We start from the raw sequence: 13,614 nt of genomic DNA, 5'->3' as shown, positions 1-13,614 counted from the left end.
TCTGTCTGTCTGTCTCTCTGTCTGTCTGTCTCTCTCTCTGTCTCTGTGTCTGTCTCTGTCTCTCTGTCTTCGCCTTGATTTCACTGGGTCTTCCTCCCCTCTCCCAGACCTTGTCTGTCTTCTCTGAGCCCTTCTTGCCCTGCCCCCAGCGCTCACCATCCCTGCCCCTCTCTCCCTTGTTCCTGTCCCTCTATTTGTCTCTGCCTCACAGCTCACCATCATCGGCCCCCATTCCTTCATCCTCAGGAGCTCACCCTCCACCGCGTCTGCCCTACAGGATGCTGCAGGTGAACCTGTCCTGGCTGGGACTCGGGTTGGTGGCAGCCTCCCCGTGGCTACTCCTGCTGCTGGTCGGGGCCTCCTGGCTACTGGCCCGCGTCCTGGCCTGGACCTACACCTCCTACAACAACTCTCGCCGCCTTCAATGTTTCCCGCAGCCCCCAAAACGCAACTGGTTCTTGGGTCACCTGGGCCTGGTGAGTGTGGATAGCAGAATGAGTCTGGAGCATCAGGGTGGGTGGACTTCCTGCAAGGTCAGGAATGGGGCTCAGGGGCTGTAGGACAGCAGAGAAGCCAGGGAGGATGAGAAGCCCCCTTTTTCCTCACTCCTTCATTCCTCTGCTCTGCCATCGAGACCTTCCGCACATCCTGTCCTTCTATCCCTAGCCTGCTTTGGGGTCCATTTCCTGTCTGTCTTCCACACATGAGGTGCGCTGTCCAGGGTCTGCTCTGCATGTGGCCCATTTCCTTGTGTCTTATTCTGGGCTACATCTTCCCCACAGGAAATAGCTATCACCTCCTCATTCCCACCTACAGGTGCACATCTACCCACCCCCTCCCCTCTCCAGGACCCCTCCTTCTAATCTTACTCCCTTCCCCCTGCTCCCTCCAAGATGTCCCAATGGGCACCTTGACCAATCTGGATAAAGTTGGCCACTCACTTCCTCTTTCAGAAGCCTTCTTACACTTCCGCATCCTCCATGCCTGCCTACCTTGTGCCCCAGACTTTGACCTTTGACTTGGCCCCGCTCATGATTAATTAAACAGTTAATTGTCCAATTACTTGTTAACCATCTTTCCAATTTGATGATAGTTCTGGGGAGCAGACACTACAGTGCCCAGTCCAGGGCTGGCATACAGTAGGCATGCAAAATAAATGTTTGATGACCAAGGTGAGGAACTTGCCATCAACCCCCTCAGTCAAGGACCACTCCCAGGATAAGAAAAATTTGTCTTCTCAAGCCAAGGTCACCCTCCCTGTGGGCAGAGAGCGTGTCTTCTCCCTGTGCCCTGGGATACACTCCGGGGACATGAAGAGGCCCCCAGGACCCTCCTGCCCTCAGAGAGAAGGAACAGGAGGAAGCAGAGATTCCCTCCATCTGTGCAGAATCCCACACACTGTCCACTGCAGAGGTTCCTTCTGGGAATTGATGGCCCTTACCTTCCTTGCAGTACCCCCCCACGGAGCAGGGCTTGAGGGGCTTAACTCAGCTGGTGGCCAACTACCCCAAGGGATACATGATCTGGATGGGCCCTATCACCCCCCTGGTCATTTTCTGCCATCCTGACTTGATCCGGAATGTCGCCAATGCCTCAGGTACCCATGCAGAGCTTGTGGTGGTGGTGCCATGACACATCTGAGGGCCTCCAGCTCCTCCCTGCCAAGCTTCAGTGTGGCCCCTACAGGACCCCGGCCCTTTCTCCCCTCTTCTCTCTCAGCCATCTTCCTCTTTCCTTCAAGTATTCACCAGCCCCCATCTCACTGCCTCCTTCCTCCTGTCACTGCCGTCTGCACCCCCACCCTGGTGTTCTGGGTGAAGGACACCCCCAATCTTGAGGACACAGGTCTGGACAGAGAGATCCCTGACCTGGTGTGGTCAGGAATTGACCAGAGGGAGATGGGCTGTGGCAACCCATAGGAGAAGCAAGGTTTTCTTCTGGGGCATCCCGGAAGGCTTCCTGGAGGAGGAGTTGCTGGAACTGTGTCTGGATCGATGAGCAGACATTTTTTAAAGCAGAGGGTAAAGTGGTGCAGTGGAAATCCATAGCATCCCAGGCCCCCTGCCAGGCCTGCCCTCAGTCCCACCCATCCCCAGGCCCAGAGCAATGAAGACTCGTGGCTGGTGGAAGATCTGGGCTGCTATTTCCACGACATCCACCTCTCTGGTGGGTCAGTTTCTTTGACTCTATCCTGCAGCTCGACCACTTCTAGTTCAGTGCCCTCCTTCTCCAGTCCCCAGGAATCTCCCTGAGGAGACTCCACCGCACCCTGTCTCCCTTCTCTTGTCCCCTGTTCCTCCCATCCCCAGACAGACCTGGCAAGCAGAGGAATGAACAGGCAGCAACTGACAGAGACCTTGGCTGAAACACCAGGATGCTCAATGACTCTGGGAAGATCCCTGGCTCTCTCTGGCTGCTGAAGTCTCTTTCAGCTGTTAGTGGTGGAAATGCGACCCTGTATGTTCTAAGGAAAGAAAGCGAATCAATTGATAGTAAAGTCCAAGGAGGGTGTCTTCAGGCCCAGCTGGATCCAGGTCTTAAACAATGTCATCAGAAATCTGTCTTCGTCTTTCAGTTCTGTGTCCATCTGTGACGGCTTCACTCTCATCGTGGTAGAGATGAATGCCAGAAACTCAACCCCCGTGGAAAAGTGACCTCATTCACAACATTTCCAGGGAAAGATACAGGATTCCCTTTAATTTCCCTTGCCTGGGTCATGGGACCAATCTCTGTGTCCCAGAGACGCTGAGTGCCCTGGGAAGCATAGGGTCCTCTGAGCTATTGTTTTGGGGCTCAGAGCAGCTGGATGGTTAAGAACTCAGGCCCTGGGTTCAGACAGACCTGGGCTGGAGTCTCAGGCTTAGTGTCTGGGAGACTGTTGGCAAGTGACTTCATAATTCAGAGCCTCAGTTTCCGTACCTGGAATATGAGGATGGAAGAGAAGTCAGGTGAACATGGTATTTGGGATCCAAACAGGGAAAAACCCTTTCTATCCTTGCACCTGAGGGACCTCAAGTGTCATGTATGGAGAGTGTGGGGAGGGAGCCCAGGAGGAGGCTGAGGACAGACGAGCGGCTGCTGGAGGTGATTCATAGGTTCAGGTCTGGATCCCTTCCTTGCAAGTCTTTCCCTCTGGCAGCCTGGAAGAGTGTGAACTGGGTCATTTTTGTGCCTGTCCAGATTCAGAGCTCGGAGGAAGGTCTCCTGTACACACAGGGGCAGACCAGCACCTATGGGATGTGTGCCGTTGGTGGGTTGGACCCTGGCATGTGGTCACCCACATCTTCCACCCCACCTGCATCAAGCCTGTGCTCTTTGCTCCAGGTAGACACCTCCCTGGCCACAGCTTGTCCACTGCCATGGTCTCTGTGTTGCCTCCAGGTGGGCAGGTGACCAAGGTGCAGACAGAAGGGGCTGTGGCAGAGATGCCACTGCCTCCCTCTCACCCGGACTCCCACCTGCCTGACCTGAGGTCATGTCTGTGCAATGTCTGCTGTATAGCCACGTCTGGTCGCGTATGTTTCTACCTGGATTCTGGTTACAGCTGGTGTATGTTATACCTTGTATATGTTTATACCTGAGCTCAAATGGAGATGGTCTCAGTCATGTCTGGGGCTCAGCTGTGGCCAAGGACATCTGAGGCATCTTGGAGTCTCTGATTCTTACGTGAGATGCCATTAGAGATTGTCTGGTTCTCCTGCTGGTCACGTCTGGGCCACATTTGGAGTTTGTCTGAGGTCTGGGACTCAGGGTCACTCTGAGAAATGCCTGAGACCTTATGCGAGTCGCGTCTGATGCAGATCTTAGAGTATGTCTTGGTCTTGCCTGTTTCAGGTCTGTGATATAAGTGTATTAGGTCCTGTCTGGAGTACACTGAGGTCATGTCAGATTGTCTTCAGGTTCATGGCAGAGTACGTTTTGTCATGTCAGTCAGGTTGTGTCGTGCATGTTGGGGCCCTGTCAGATGTCTCAGGAGAGGTCAGAGTGCTGGGGCAGATGTAACATCCTAGGTCCCTGTAAAGGCGTTTTGTAAAGTGCTGGGCTATGCTTTGGTGTTTATAAGGTGCCATGTCAAGTCATGTTGGGGTATGTTGTGTCATGTTGGGGTGTGTCTAAGCATATAGGGTTGTGTCTATGGGCTCTGTCTTGACTGTATTCAGTGCTGCAGCCTGGTCTGTTCCACCCTCCCTTCCCCCCTCCTCCCAGTTTCCTGTGCTCTTGGCCCCATTCCTGCTATGCTGGGCTTGGAGGAGGAATGCAGGTTCCTGGCTGGGAGCCTCCACTCCCCACCAAAATCCCTCCCCTCCCCTTCTTCCTGGCCCCTGATGGTCCTCATTCATGTCAGCCACCGTCGCACCCAAGGACGTGCACTTCTACGACTTTCTGAAGCCCTGGCTGGGTGAGTAACTGTGAGTGAAGCGGGCTGGGGACAACCTTGGGGGCCCAGGGGAAGGTGCTGCCCTTGCCCACTCCCCGTGGCTGCCTCGGCTAGGGGATGGGCTCCTGCTGAGTGCCGGTGACAAATGGAGCAGCCACCGTCGCATGCTGACACCCGCCTTCCACTTCAACATCCTGAAGCCCTATATGAAGATTTTCACCAAGAGTGCAGACATCATGCATGTGAGTATCTTGAACTCAGGGTCCCAGCTGGAGTCTTGGGGACAACGGGGAGTCAGACACATCTTGTCTGTAATTCTGGCTCTTCTGCGTGGCTTGGGCCATTGTTCTTTCCTTCTGAGCCTCAATTTCCTTGGCTATAAAATGAGTATAATGTGATCCCTGCTTTGCAGGGTGGTAGAGATAACATAACGGAGCCATGTCGCTGGCACATAGTAGGTGCTGAGAAGGTAATAGTTTCTATTTTACCTTCACAGAAACCATGGAATCTTGAGGCACGTTTGATGAGAACGATGAATATCATGTAGTAGTTATTCCTGAGTCACAAATCACTCCAAAACAATAAGGGTTTAGTATTGACAGCAAGTCTGTGAGCCAGTTGGCTGCTTCCTCTGAACGTAGATGGGGTCACTCACGTACCTATAATCAGCTGTGGGTCAGACAGTGTTGGGCTGCACCCCACAGGCCTGCAGCCTCAAGACTGAAGAAAGAGCTGGAGTCAGTAACAGAGACATCAGTGGTTTAATGGACGGGGGCAACTTACACGTCTGAAGCAAGGTCCTGGAGTGACACCCCACCATGTGTGGCCGACAGCGGGAAGGACATGGCGGCAGTCTTCCTATGGGGGTGGATGGGTGAGAGGTTACCAGTTGTAGGGGAATTGACAACAGGTTGGCTCATAAGCTACCAAGGAAACCAGCAGAGGAGCATACCCCTCACTACCCCTTTGATAAGCTATCATGGTGGAGATATTAGATCTCAGGCTGGTTCAAATGGCAGAGGCAGGGTTTGAAAAGACCGAGAGGAAGCTGCGGTGCCCGTGGGGTCTAGGTTTGGGATGACCACCTCATTATTTTCACCATAGTCTATTGGCCAAAACAAGTCCAAGGCCAGCTCAGAATCGAAGAATGGTGAAGTAGGCTCCACCTCCTAATAGAAGTTACTGAAAAAATACATTGCAAAAGGTTTGGATATATACATGGGAAGGGAGTAGTGGACGTAAGGATTTTGTGGAGCGCCTCAGATTTTTCCATACCTGCAAGCTGACAAGGGAGCTTGTTACTCTTTTGTGGATTCTGCCAGAAGTCACGAGACTCCTGGGTTAGAGACAAAGGACAATGTATTACTTTTGGCACAGAAAACAGCCTGTGCTTCTTGTTGGTTTGCATTCTTCTTCCAAGTCACCAAATACCCTGAGGATGACACAGGTGGGCTTCAATAGATGTCTGCTCGTATAGTGTGTTGTATTACAAGGGAAGGAGCCCTAGGTTTAGGGACTCTATGACTTTTATAGCAATGAGAAGCAAGCCTGGTATTTGTCCGGGGGGAGACATTGAAACAGGAGAGAAGGGGGCAGGGCACAACCTTTAAATGAATGACATAGCAAGAGGACACGACATAAACTGATTAGAACCAAATAGATCCAAGATGGCGGACGAGTCGACTTGCACTAGACCTTGAGCCTCAATATACGCTCATTGTAACACAACAGCTCGCTAAGTGACACACCCACAAGTGCCATGACAGTTCGAAGCCTGACCATAAAGGTCAAAAAGTGAGCAGTAGCCCAATTTCTGGAAATCCCCACCCCTCCCCAAAATAGCTGGAATACTCCTTCCACTCATTAGCCTATGAAATTACCCACCCCTATAAAAACTGACAACCCAATACGCTGGGGCCGCTCTCACCTTCTGAGATGGCTCACACTCTGTCTGTGGAGTATGTTTCTCCCAAGGCCTCTTGCCTTATGAGATGGCCCACACTCTGTGGAATGTGTTTCTCCCTAAATAAATCCTCTTCTTACCGATCACTTTGTCTCTCACTGAATTCTTTCTGCAATGAGACATCAAGAACCTGAGCTTCATTAAGTCCTGAGACCAAGCGTGTGATTTCAGTTAAAAGACCATGGGTTCAAGTCTCAGTCTGGGTTACAAGGTTTCAACATGACCTCACTCCTCAAGGTTGTTTGCTACAAACACAACTCTGAGAAATGGCCCAGGTAAAGAACATCCGAGTCTTGCAATTTTTTGGCATACCCAGCAAAAATGTGCAGGGGTACTCAGGACCCATGGAGGACTACCTCTCTCAACATAGGGGACATTTTCCTAATCAACTTATAACAATGAAGATGATGGAAGCTAACATTTGTTGAGCACTTACTTTATGCAATAAGTTGACCAAGGGTACAAAGAGTATGGCGGGCAGAGCCAGGATTTAAAAACCCAGATCTCCTGACTCTCAGTCATGGTAACTTCATGCCCTAATAGTAACAGCTTTCACACCTACCCAGGTCTGGTCCTCCCTGGGGTTGTGTGCCTGGGCCCAGGAGTCAGAATCTGGGGGAGTGCATCTTGGTGTTTAGGGGTTAGGGAGGGGTCAGGGGAGTCAGTTTCCAGCCACAGCTCTGTCCCCTTCTTTGTCCAGGCCAAGTGGCAGCACCTGGTCACAGAGGGCCACACCCATCTGGACATGTTTGAACACATCAGCCTCATGACCCTGGACAGTCTGCAGAAATGCGTCTTCAGTTTTGACAGCAATTGCCAGGAGTGAGTCTCAGCCCAGGGCCCAGGAATATGAGCCATACACCCAAGGGAGTAGATGGTGGAGGGAGGACTGACCAGGGAAATCAGAAGGGCCTTCCTGGAGGAGGTGGGTCAGAGCTGGATATTGAAGGACAGGGAAAGGGAAAGAAAAGGAGCTAACCTTTCAGGTAGGTAGAGCTGTTTGATAAAGGTCAGGACGGTAGGATGAGCAAAGTGTGTGCAACTGTGAGGAGTCACCTTGGAAATAAGTTTGGAGGAGTGGGCAGGGTTATGTCTTAAGGATATTCTGAAGTCAGACATAGAGGATATGAACTTTATCTGAAGATTCCTGGGAACCAAGGAATGTGTTTGAGCAGATGAGGGTCTTGGTTAAAGTTGAGCTTGGACGTCTGACTCAATAGAAGACCAACTGTCATGTAGACACTGAATGTTGTTGACATTGGATATAAGGAGAATAGATAAGGGACTGGGCCATTGACCAGCTAGCAGAGGATAAGTTCTGAGCCGTGTGGACAGTTTGGGGAAGGAGAAGGGGCAGGTACTGGCTGAGAGACAGAGGAGAGAAGCATGATATCTAAGCTGTGCTCTGGGTGCCTGGGGCATGGAGGCAGCTCACAGAGATGGGATGTAGAAGAGAAGAGTCTGGAGAGTCTCATGTCCTGGCTCCTCCCCACACTGTGTCTGTGGGCCATCTGTTCTTGGAGCCTCAGTTTCCTGAAGGGAGGTAGCTCTTGGCTTCTGGGTTTCAGGTGTTTTATGTTGTTGGCTTCCTTCATGCTCTCATCCTGCAGGAAGCCCAGTGAATATATCGCTGCCATCTTGGAGCTCAGTGCCCTAGTGGCAAAGCGGCACCAGCAGATCTTCCTGAACGTAGACCTCCTGTACTACCTCACCCCCGACGGGCGGTGCTTCCGCAGGGCCTGCCGCCTGGTGCACAACTTCACAGATGTTGTCATCCAGGAGCGGCGGCGTACCCTCCCCAGTCAGGGTATTGATGACTTCCTCAAGGCCAAGGCTAAGGCCAAGACCTTGGACTTCATTGATGTGCTCCTGCTGACCAAGGTAGGCTCCTCTGGTATCTGAGCAGAAGTATGAGAATGGACCTCGATTTGATCAAAGAGCTTGGACGGGATGCAGGGAGTACTGGGGAGCCATGTGAGGTGCTTGAGGGAGGGATGGGTCAGGGATAAGTTTTAGAGGTGAGTGTGTGGAATCCCCCTGCAGGGGATGGCTGAGTCTGAAACTGTGAAGTCCTGAGATTTTACTCTACTTACAAGCTAATAAGTTAGTCTACCACGGAGGCAGACTGTATATATACATGTATGTATATATACAAAACTCTGGATCAGAGCAGCCCATTTATGGCTTATAGCAGTAACAGTAGCCAGAGTAGAATTGTAGCTATGGTTCCCCATTCCTAAATTTCTCTGAGGGCTCCATAATGTTTTACCTATACATGCAGCCATGCTTGCATTGCAGGATAAGTACCTCCAGATTTTGAACTTTAGAATTTATGCAGGACATCTGCCCCTTCTTTCCTACGGGGGGAAGGAGAGGGGGAGAGAGAGAGAGAAGGAAAGGGAACAGGAGGGGAGGAGATGGGAGGGGAAGGGAAGGGAGGGGAGGGGAGGGGAGGGGAGGGGAGGGAAGAGATGAGAAGAGAATAGAAGGGAAGAGAAGGGAAGAGAAGGGAAGGGAAGGGAAGGGAAGAGAAGAGATTGTTCTTGAACTTGAACAAATCCTCGTGGGAGAGAAGGCAAAGTCTATAGATTCTACAGGTTTATAACCCATTCCTTATTCCCAGGAGAGATAAGGAATCCCTGGATTTACTATCCTAACATATGAGCAAATGGCTTTGGGGCCATGCTCAAGCTATAGCTTCCAAGTCAAGTTGCCACTCAATCATCCTGTAACCCAGGTTGCATCATGTAGAGACATGAAAATATTTATAGATCATTGATTCCTTTCACCAGGGACAATACAGGAGGCAAAGAGGTCAAGAGGAGGCCTGTGGGGTGGGCCCTCGTGTGATAGCAAGCAAACGAGGTCTAGGAGTTCAGGGTGGGCTTGGGTTTCTGGATGGATAATGGAGGTTGAGATTGTCTCAGTTTAGGCTCAGGGGCCCTCAGTGATTCTGGAGATCTTGCTTTCTCTCCAGGATGAAGATGGGAAGGGATTATCAGACGAAGATATCCGAGCTGAAGCTGACACCTTCATGTTTGAGGGTGAGGGTCCCAGTGTGAGACTACAGAGGGGAAGGGGTCTCTCCCCCACCAAGGAACTTGGCGAGTGGACCCTAGATCACCCCATCACTCCCCATCCTCCCCATGGGCCTTACTGTGAGGGTGCTGTCCGCCTTCTGGTGCTGAAGTAGCTCAGAGACCCAAGCTTTTCTGATGCCCCTCAGGCCATGATACCACAGCCAGCGGCCTCTCCTGGGTCCTGTACAACCTTGCGAAGCACCCAGAATACCAGGAGCGCTGCCGGCAGGAGGTGCAAGAACTCCTGAGGGACCGTGAGCCTAAGGAGATTGAATGGTGAGTGCAAGTCCTCCTGGTCTTTTTCTGAGCCCCTCACATTGGCCTTGCACCGTGGCTGGGGAAGATGGGAAATCTTTTTGTTGATTCTGTCATCATTGCTTAGTGGGAATAGGAGAAGATCCCAGAGGCAGGGTCTAGTACCCAGTATGCATAACAGGGGAAAGTTTGCAGGCTCTTGGGACAGAAAGACCTGGATTTCTGAGAGAATTAGCGACAATGTGTGAGGGCTGATGATGCCATTTAGCACATATTCAGTAAGTGAACTTCCTCTCCACTCCCTTACTTTTCTCTTTGAATCGCATGTTTTCAAACATCTCCATCCCTGAGTGTTTTCTGATCTCTTGTCCCCTAATTCTTCATATGATTTAGTCCAGGATTCACAGGGAATACCTGAGGACTAAAGTCATTCAACTTCTGTCCAGGAACAGCTGCGTCTTCGTCCATCCAGTTCCCATTTAGGAGACACTGCCAAACTGCCTGCTATCCCCAATTCTATGCCATTTCCAACTCTTTCCAGCCCCGTTCTGTGTCCTGGAGACTCAGGAAGGACCCAGACCCAGTCTTTGCCTTCCAGGAGCTCCCAGCCTGGTGAGGAATAGCCCCAGGTCAGGACACTCCCAGTGTACATGGGCAGTGCTGGGGTTTAGAGTAAGAGAGGCAAAGTCGAGGGTGGATAAAAGTGCCTCAGCTGAGACCCTGAAAGATGATCAGTAGATATCTGGATGCATTTGAGATGCAGTTAGGTCAAAGAGACAGCCGGGCAAAAATGAAGTGATGTGGGGAAGGGGAGAAAGAGAGAGACAGAGAGAGAGAAATGAGTGAGGGAGGAGGTTTATTTGAACATATGATTGGCTTGTGGAAAACAGATTACATCATAATATTAACACACACTATCCCAGAGTGTGCAATGAATACCCATTTTTGTATATTCAAATAATCTTTAGTCTTTTATTTTAGTATAGAGATCTTATGCAGCTTTTGCTAAATTAACCCTTAGATACTCTTGTTGCTATGGTGACTCATCTAGTCTGTCTGTATTGAGAAATATTTATAAGTTCATTTGGAATACATTCACATTTCTTGTTAATTTTAATCCAGATATTTTATATCATCATCATTTCTTTCATCATCTATTCTTTCTAATACAAAAACTAATAATTTATGGATATAAATTTCTTGTGCAGTGAACGTAGTAAATGCTAAATATGGAGTCCCACATCAATAGGAAAAATAAAGATCATTTAATAAAAACTTGGAACAACTGGAGAGCTACCTGGAAAAAAGTGAATTCAACCTGCTCTTATGTCATAAGAAAATAACATCTACATGAATCAAATATTTAAAATAAAAACTAAAGGAGTCTTAAAGGCTCTAGAGGAAACCATGGGAAATTATTTTATAGCTCCAGAGTAGGAAAGGCCCTGTTTTGGACACTGGACCCAAGAGATGTACAAGAAGAGATTGTTACGCTGTTACATGAAAAAGATACAGAGCAGTGTGTATAGTACATAGTATGCTACTATATATTTTTTAATGCAAAAAAGCACCTCTGGAAGGATACATATAAAATAATCACTAGGCAAACCGTGAGGAGGGGAAATGAGTGCTGTGGGGCCATGGGGGTGGTGTTTTGTAGTTTTCCAATTTTGAACTAGTTAACTGTATCAACTATTAAGGATTTAAAACACCACACAAAATGAAGGGGATTAAAGAAAAAGGATTCAGTCCCCTTACTGAATCTTACCATCGATGCTTATAAAAGCTTTCCAGTGAATTCTCTTGTTTTCTAAGTATAAAATCATTAACTGCTGAAAATGACATATTTACCCCGCGTTTCAAATGGCATTGCTCTCCTTTTTCCTCTGTCTAATTGCATTAGCTAGTATCTCTAGTGCTGTAATAAACAAGAATCAACAGTGAATCTGATCTTTTGTTTCTTACTCATCTGCCTTTTGATTTTGCTATCTTGCCGTAAAGAATATTTTATTTTTATAAGAATTTGTAAACGTTTTTATGGTTGGCTTTTCGATGTTTTGCTTAGGAAAACTTCTAAAACTATCTCACTAAATTTTGTCTGGTTCTTCTGTGATATTGCTTTTCTTTCTTTCTTTCTAAGAACGATTTTATTGAGGTATGATGGACAAAGAAAAAACTGTACCTATCTAATGCATACAACTTAATGTGTTTGGAGATATTTGATCCATCTGCAATTTTGTTATAGGGAGAGAGGATCTCATGGGACAGCAGGAGGGCTGGGGGGGGAGGCGATGTCTCTGTTTTTGCTCCCTGGATAATTGTCATGGGGATTCCTTAGGGACGATCTGGCCCAGTTGCCCTTCCTGACCATGTGCATCAAGGAGAGTCTGCGGTTGCACCCCCCAGTCACAGTCATCTCCCGCCGCTGTACCCAGGACACTGTGCTCCCAGATGGACGGGTCATCCCCAAAGGTGCCCACGATGACTAGGGGAGGAGGTTCCTGGTCAGAAAGAGGGGCCCAATCAGGTGGCCTGGACCTAGTCCTGACTGGCCCCTCCTCTCCCACAGGTGTTATCTGTCTCATCAGTATTTTCGGGACCCATCACAACCCATCGGTGTGGCCAGACCCTGAGGTGATGCCTCCGCTACCCGCCACCTCCCTCATCCTAGCCCACTCCCCTCGGGGGCCCTAGAGGAGGGCACAGGGTTCTGGCTTAGTAAATCAGACATCACCTCCCCCCATTATACAAACATCTGCCAAGCAGTCCTGTCTTGCCTCGCCCCCAGGTCTATGACCCTTTCCGCTTTGACCCAGAAAACATCAAGGGGAGGTCACCTTTGGCTTTTATTCCCTTCTCCGCGGGGCCCAGGTGAGGACGGGGCATCTGAGGTGAGAATGAAGTGGTGGGCGCAGGAGTCTGGGACTGAAATTCCAGCCTTGATTTTGGGGGCCAGGAAGAGAGAAAATTTAAGATGGTCAGAGTTTCCCTCCGCTCCATTGCACGTTATGGGTAAGGGTCTGGGGAATGGTGGTGGGCCCGAGGAGGGGTCCGAGGTGTGTTGAGAGCCCTGTTCCCCTGTCTGCCGATCTGAGTTCAGGACTGGAGGGTGGGCTAAGCTCTGGGGATATGTAAACCCACGTGGTGGTTCCAGGCGCGGTTAGCCTCCTTCTCCATCCCTGTTGGTGGGGATGGGGGTTGTGGGCCAGATACCCGGTGCGGTGGGGCCCGGATGAGGGTTCCGGGCGCAGTCAGAGCTCCCGCTCTCGCCCACAGGAACTGCATTGGGCAGTCATTCGCCATGACAGAGATGAAGGTGGTCCTGGCGCTCACGCTGCTGCGCTTCCGTGTGCAGCCGGACAAGGAGGAGCCACGCAGGAAGCCGGAGCTGATCATGCGCGCGGAGGGCGGACTTTGGTTGCGTGTGGAGCCGCTGAGTGCAAGTCAGCAGTGACCCACCACAGTCTGGCCTGCGATCCACCCTGACCCTAGACACCTCACTTTGCAGATTCCTAGGAATAAAACTGTGTTGTCATGTCTGCCCCAGTCTCATTGAGAGGGAGGCTTGGGGCCTGGGGGGATCCAGGCGGGTCTGAGAGGCTATGAACCTGGGGGGCGGGGGAAGGGGGTGGGGAGGGGGTGGATATTGATGTGGTAGCTTGAGCTCCATCTTGGATCACAAGGTCAAGGATACTCTTTAGGGAAGGTGGAGCAGAGAGCTAGATGCCGTCAGGTTCAGATGACGCTGGATTCACCACTCCCTCCTATAGTGGTCACCATCCCAGTCTGCCATTTATTTACTAGCGGCTTGGCTTGGGGAAAATCATGTCTCTCTCTAAGCCTCATTGCCTTTATTACATAATAGTAGCCACCTTATTGCGGGTTGTGGAGATTTATAAGCAAGCATTAGCAAAATGACTGACTCAGTATCTGGTAAG

At 50.2% G+C, this 13,614-nt stretch overlaps 1 protein-coding gene across 1 annotated transcript; it reads left to right on the top strand.

Annotated features, from left to right (window-relative positions):
- Positions 1 to 200: 200 nt before the first annotated feature.
- On the top strand, positions 201 to 13,203 carry LOC111166705 (cytochrome P450 4F3-like). Its single transcript, XM_089905218.1, is given in 14 exon segments — positions 201 to 476; positions 2,576 to 2,650; positions 3,181 to 3,232; positions 3,235 to 3,324; positions 4,346 to 4,399; positions 4,493 to 4,620; positions 7,042 to 7,163; positions 7,952 to 8,222; positions 9,319 to 9,385; positions 9,568 to 9,697; positions 12,015 to 12,148; positions 12,246 to 12,310; positions 12,465 to 12,547; positions 12,953 to 13,203. Coding segments are annotated over 14 exon segments (1,647 nt in total). The 5' UTR covers positions 201 to 278; the 3' UTR covers positions 13,131 to 13,203.
- The last annotated feature ends 411 nt before the right edge of the window (positions 13,204 to 13,614 follow it).

The sequence above is a fragment of the Delphinapterus leucas genome, unplaced genomic scaffold (assembly GCF_059928025.1).
Source record: "Delphinapterus leucas isolate spDelLeu-1000000601 "Yukka" unplaced genomic scaffold, BTC_Dleu_Yukka2 spDelLeu_asBTCV2_sq25, whole genome shotgun sequence".
NCBI lineage: Eukaryota > Metazoa > Chordata > Mammalia > Artiodactyla > Monodontidae > Delphinapterus > Delphinapterus leucas.
This window is presented reverse-complemented; position numbering and strand designations above follow the sequence as displayed.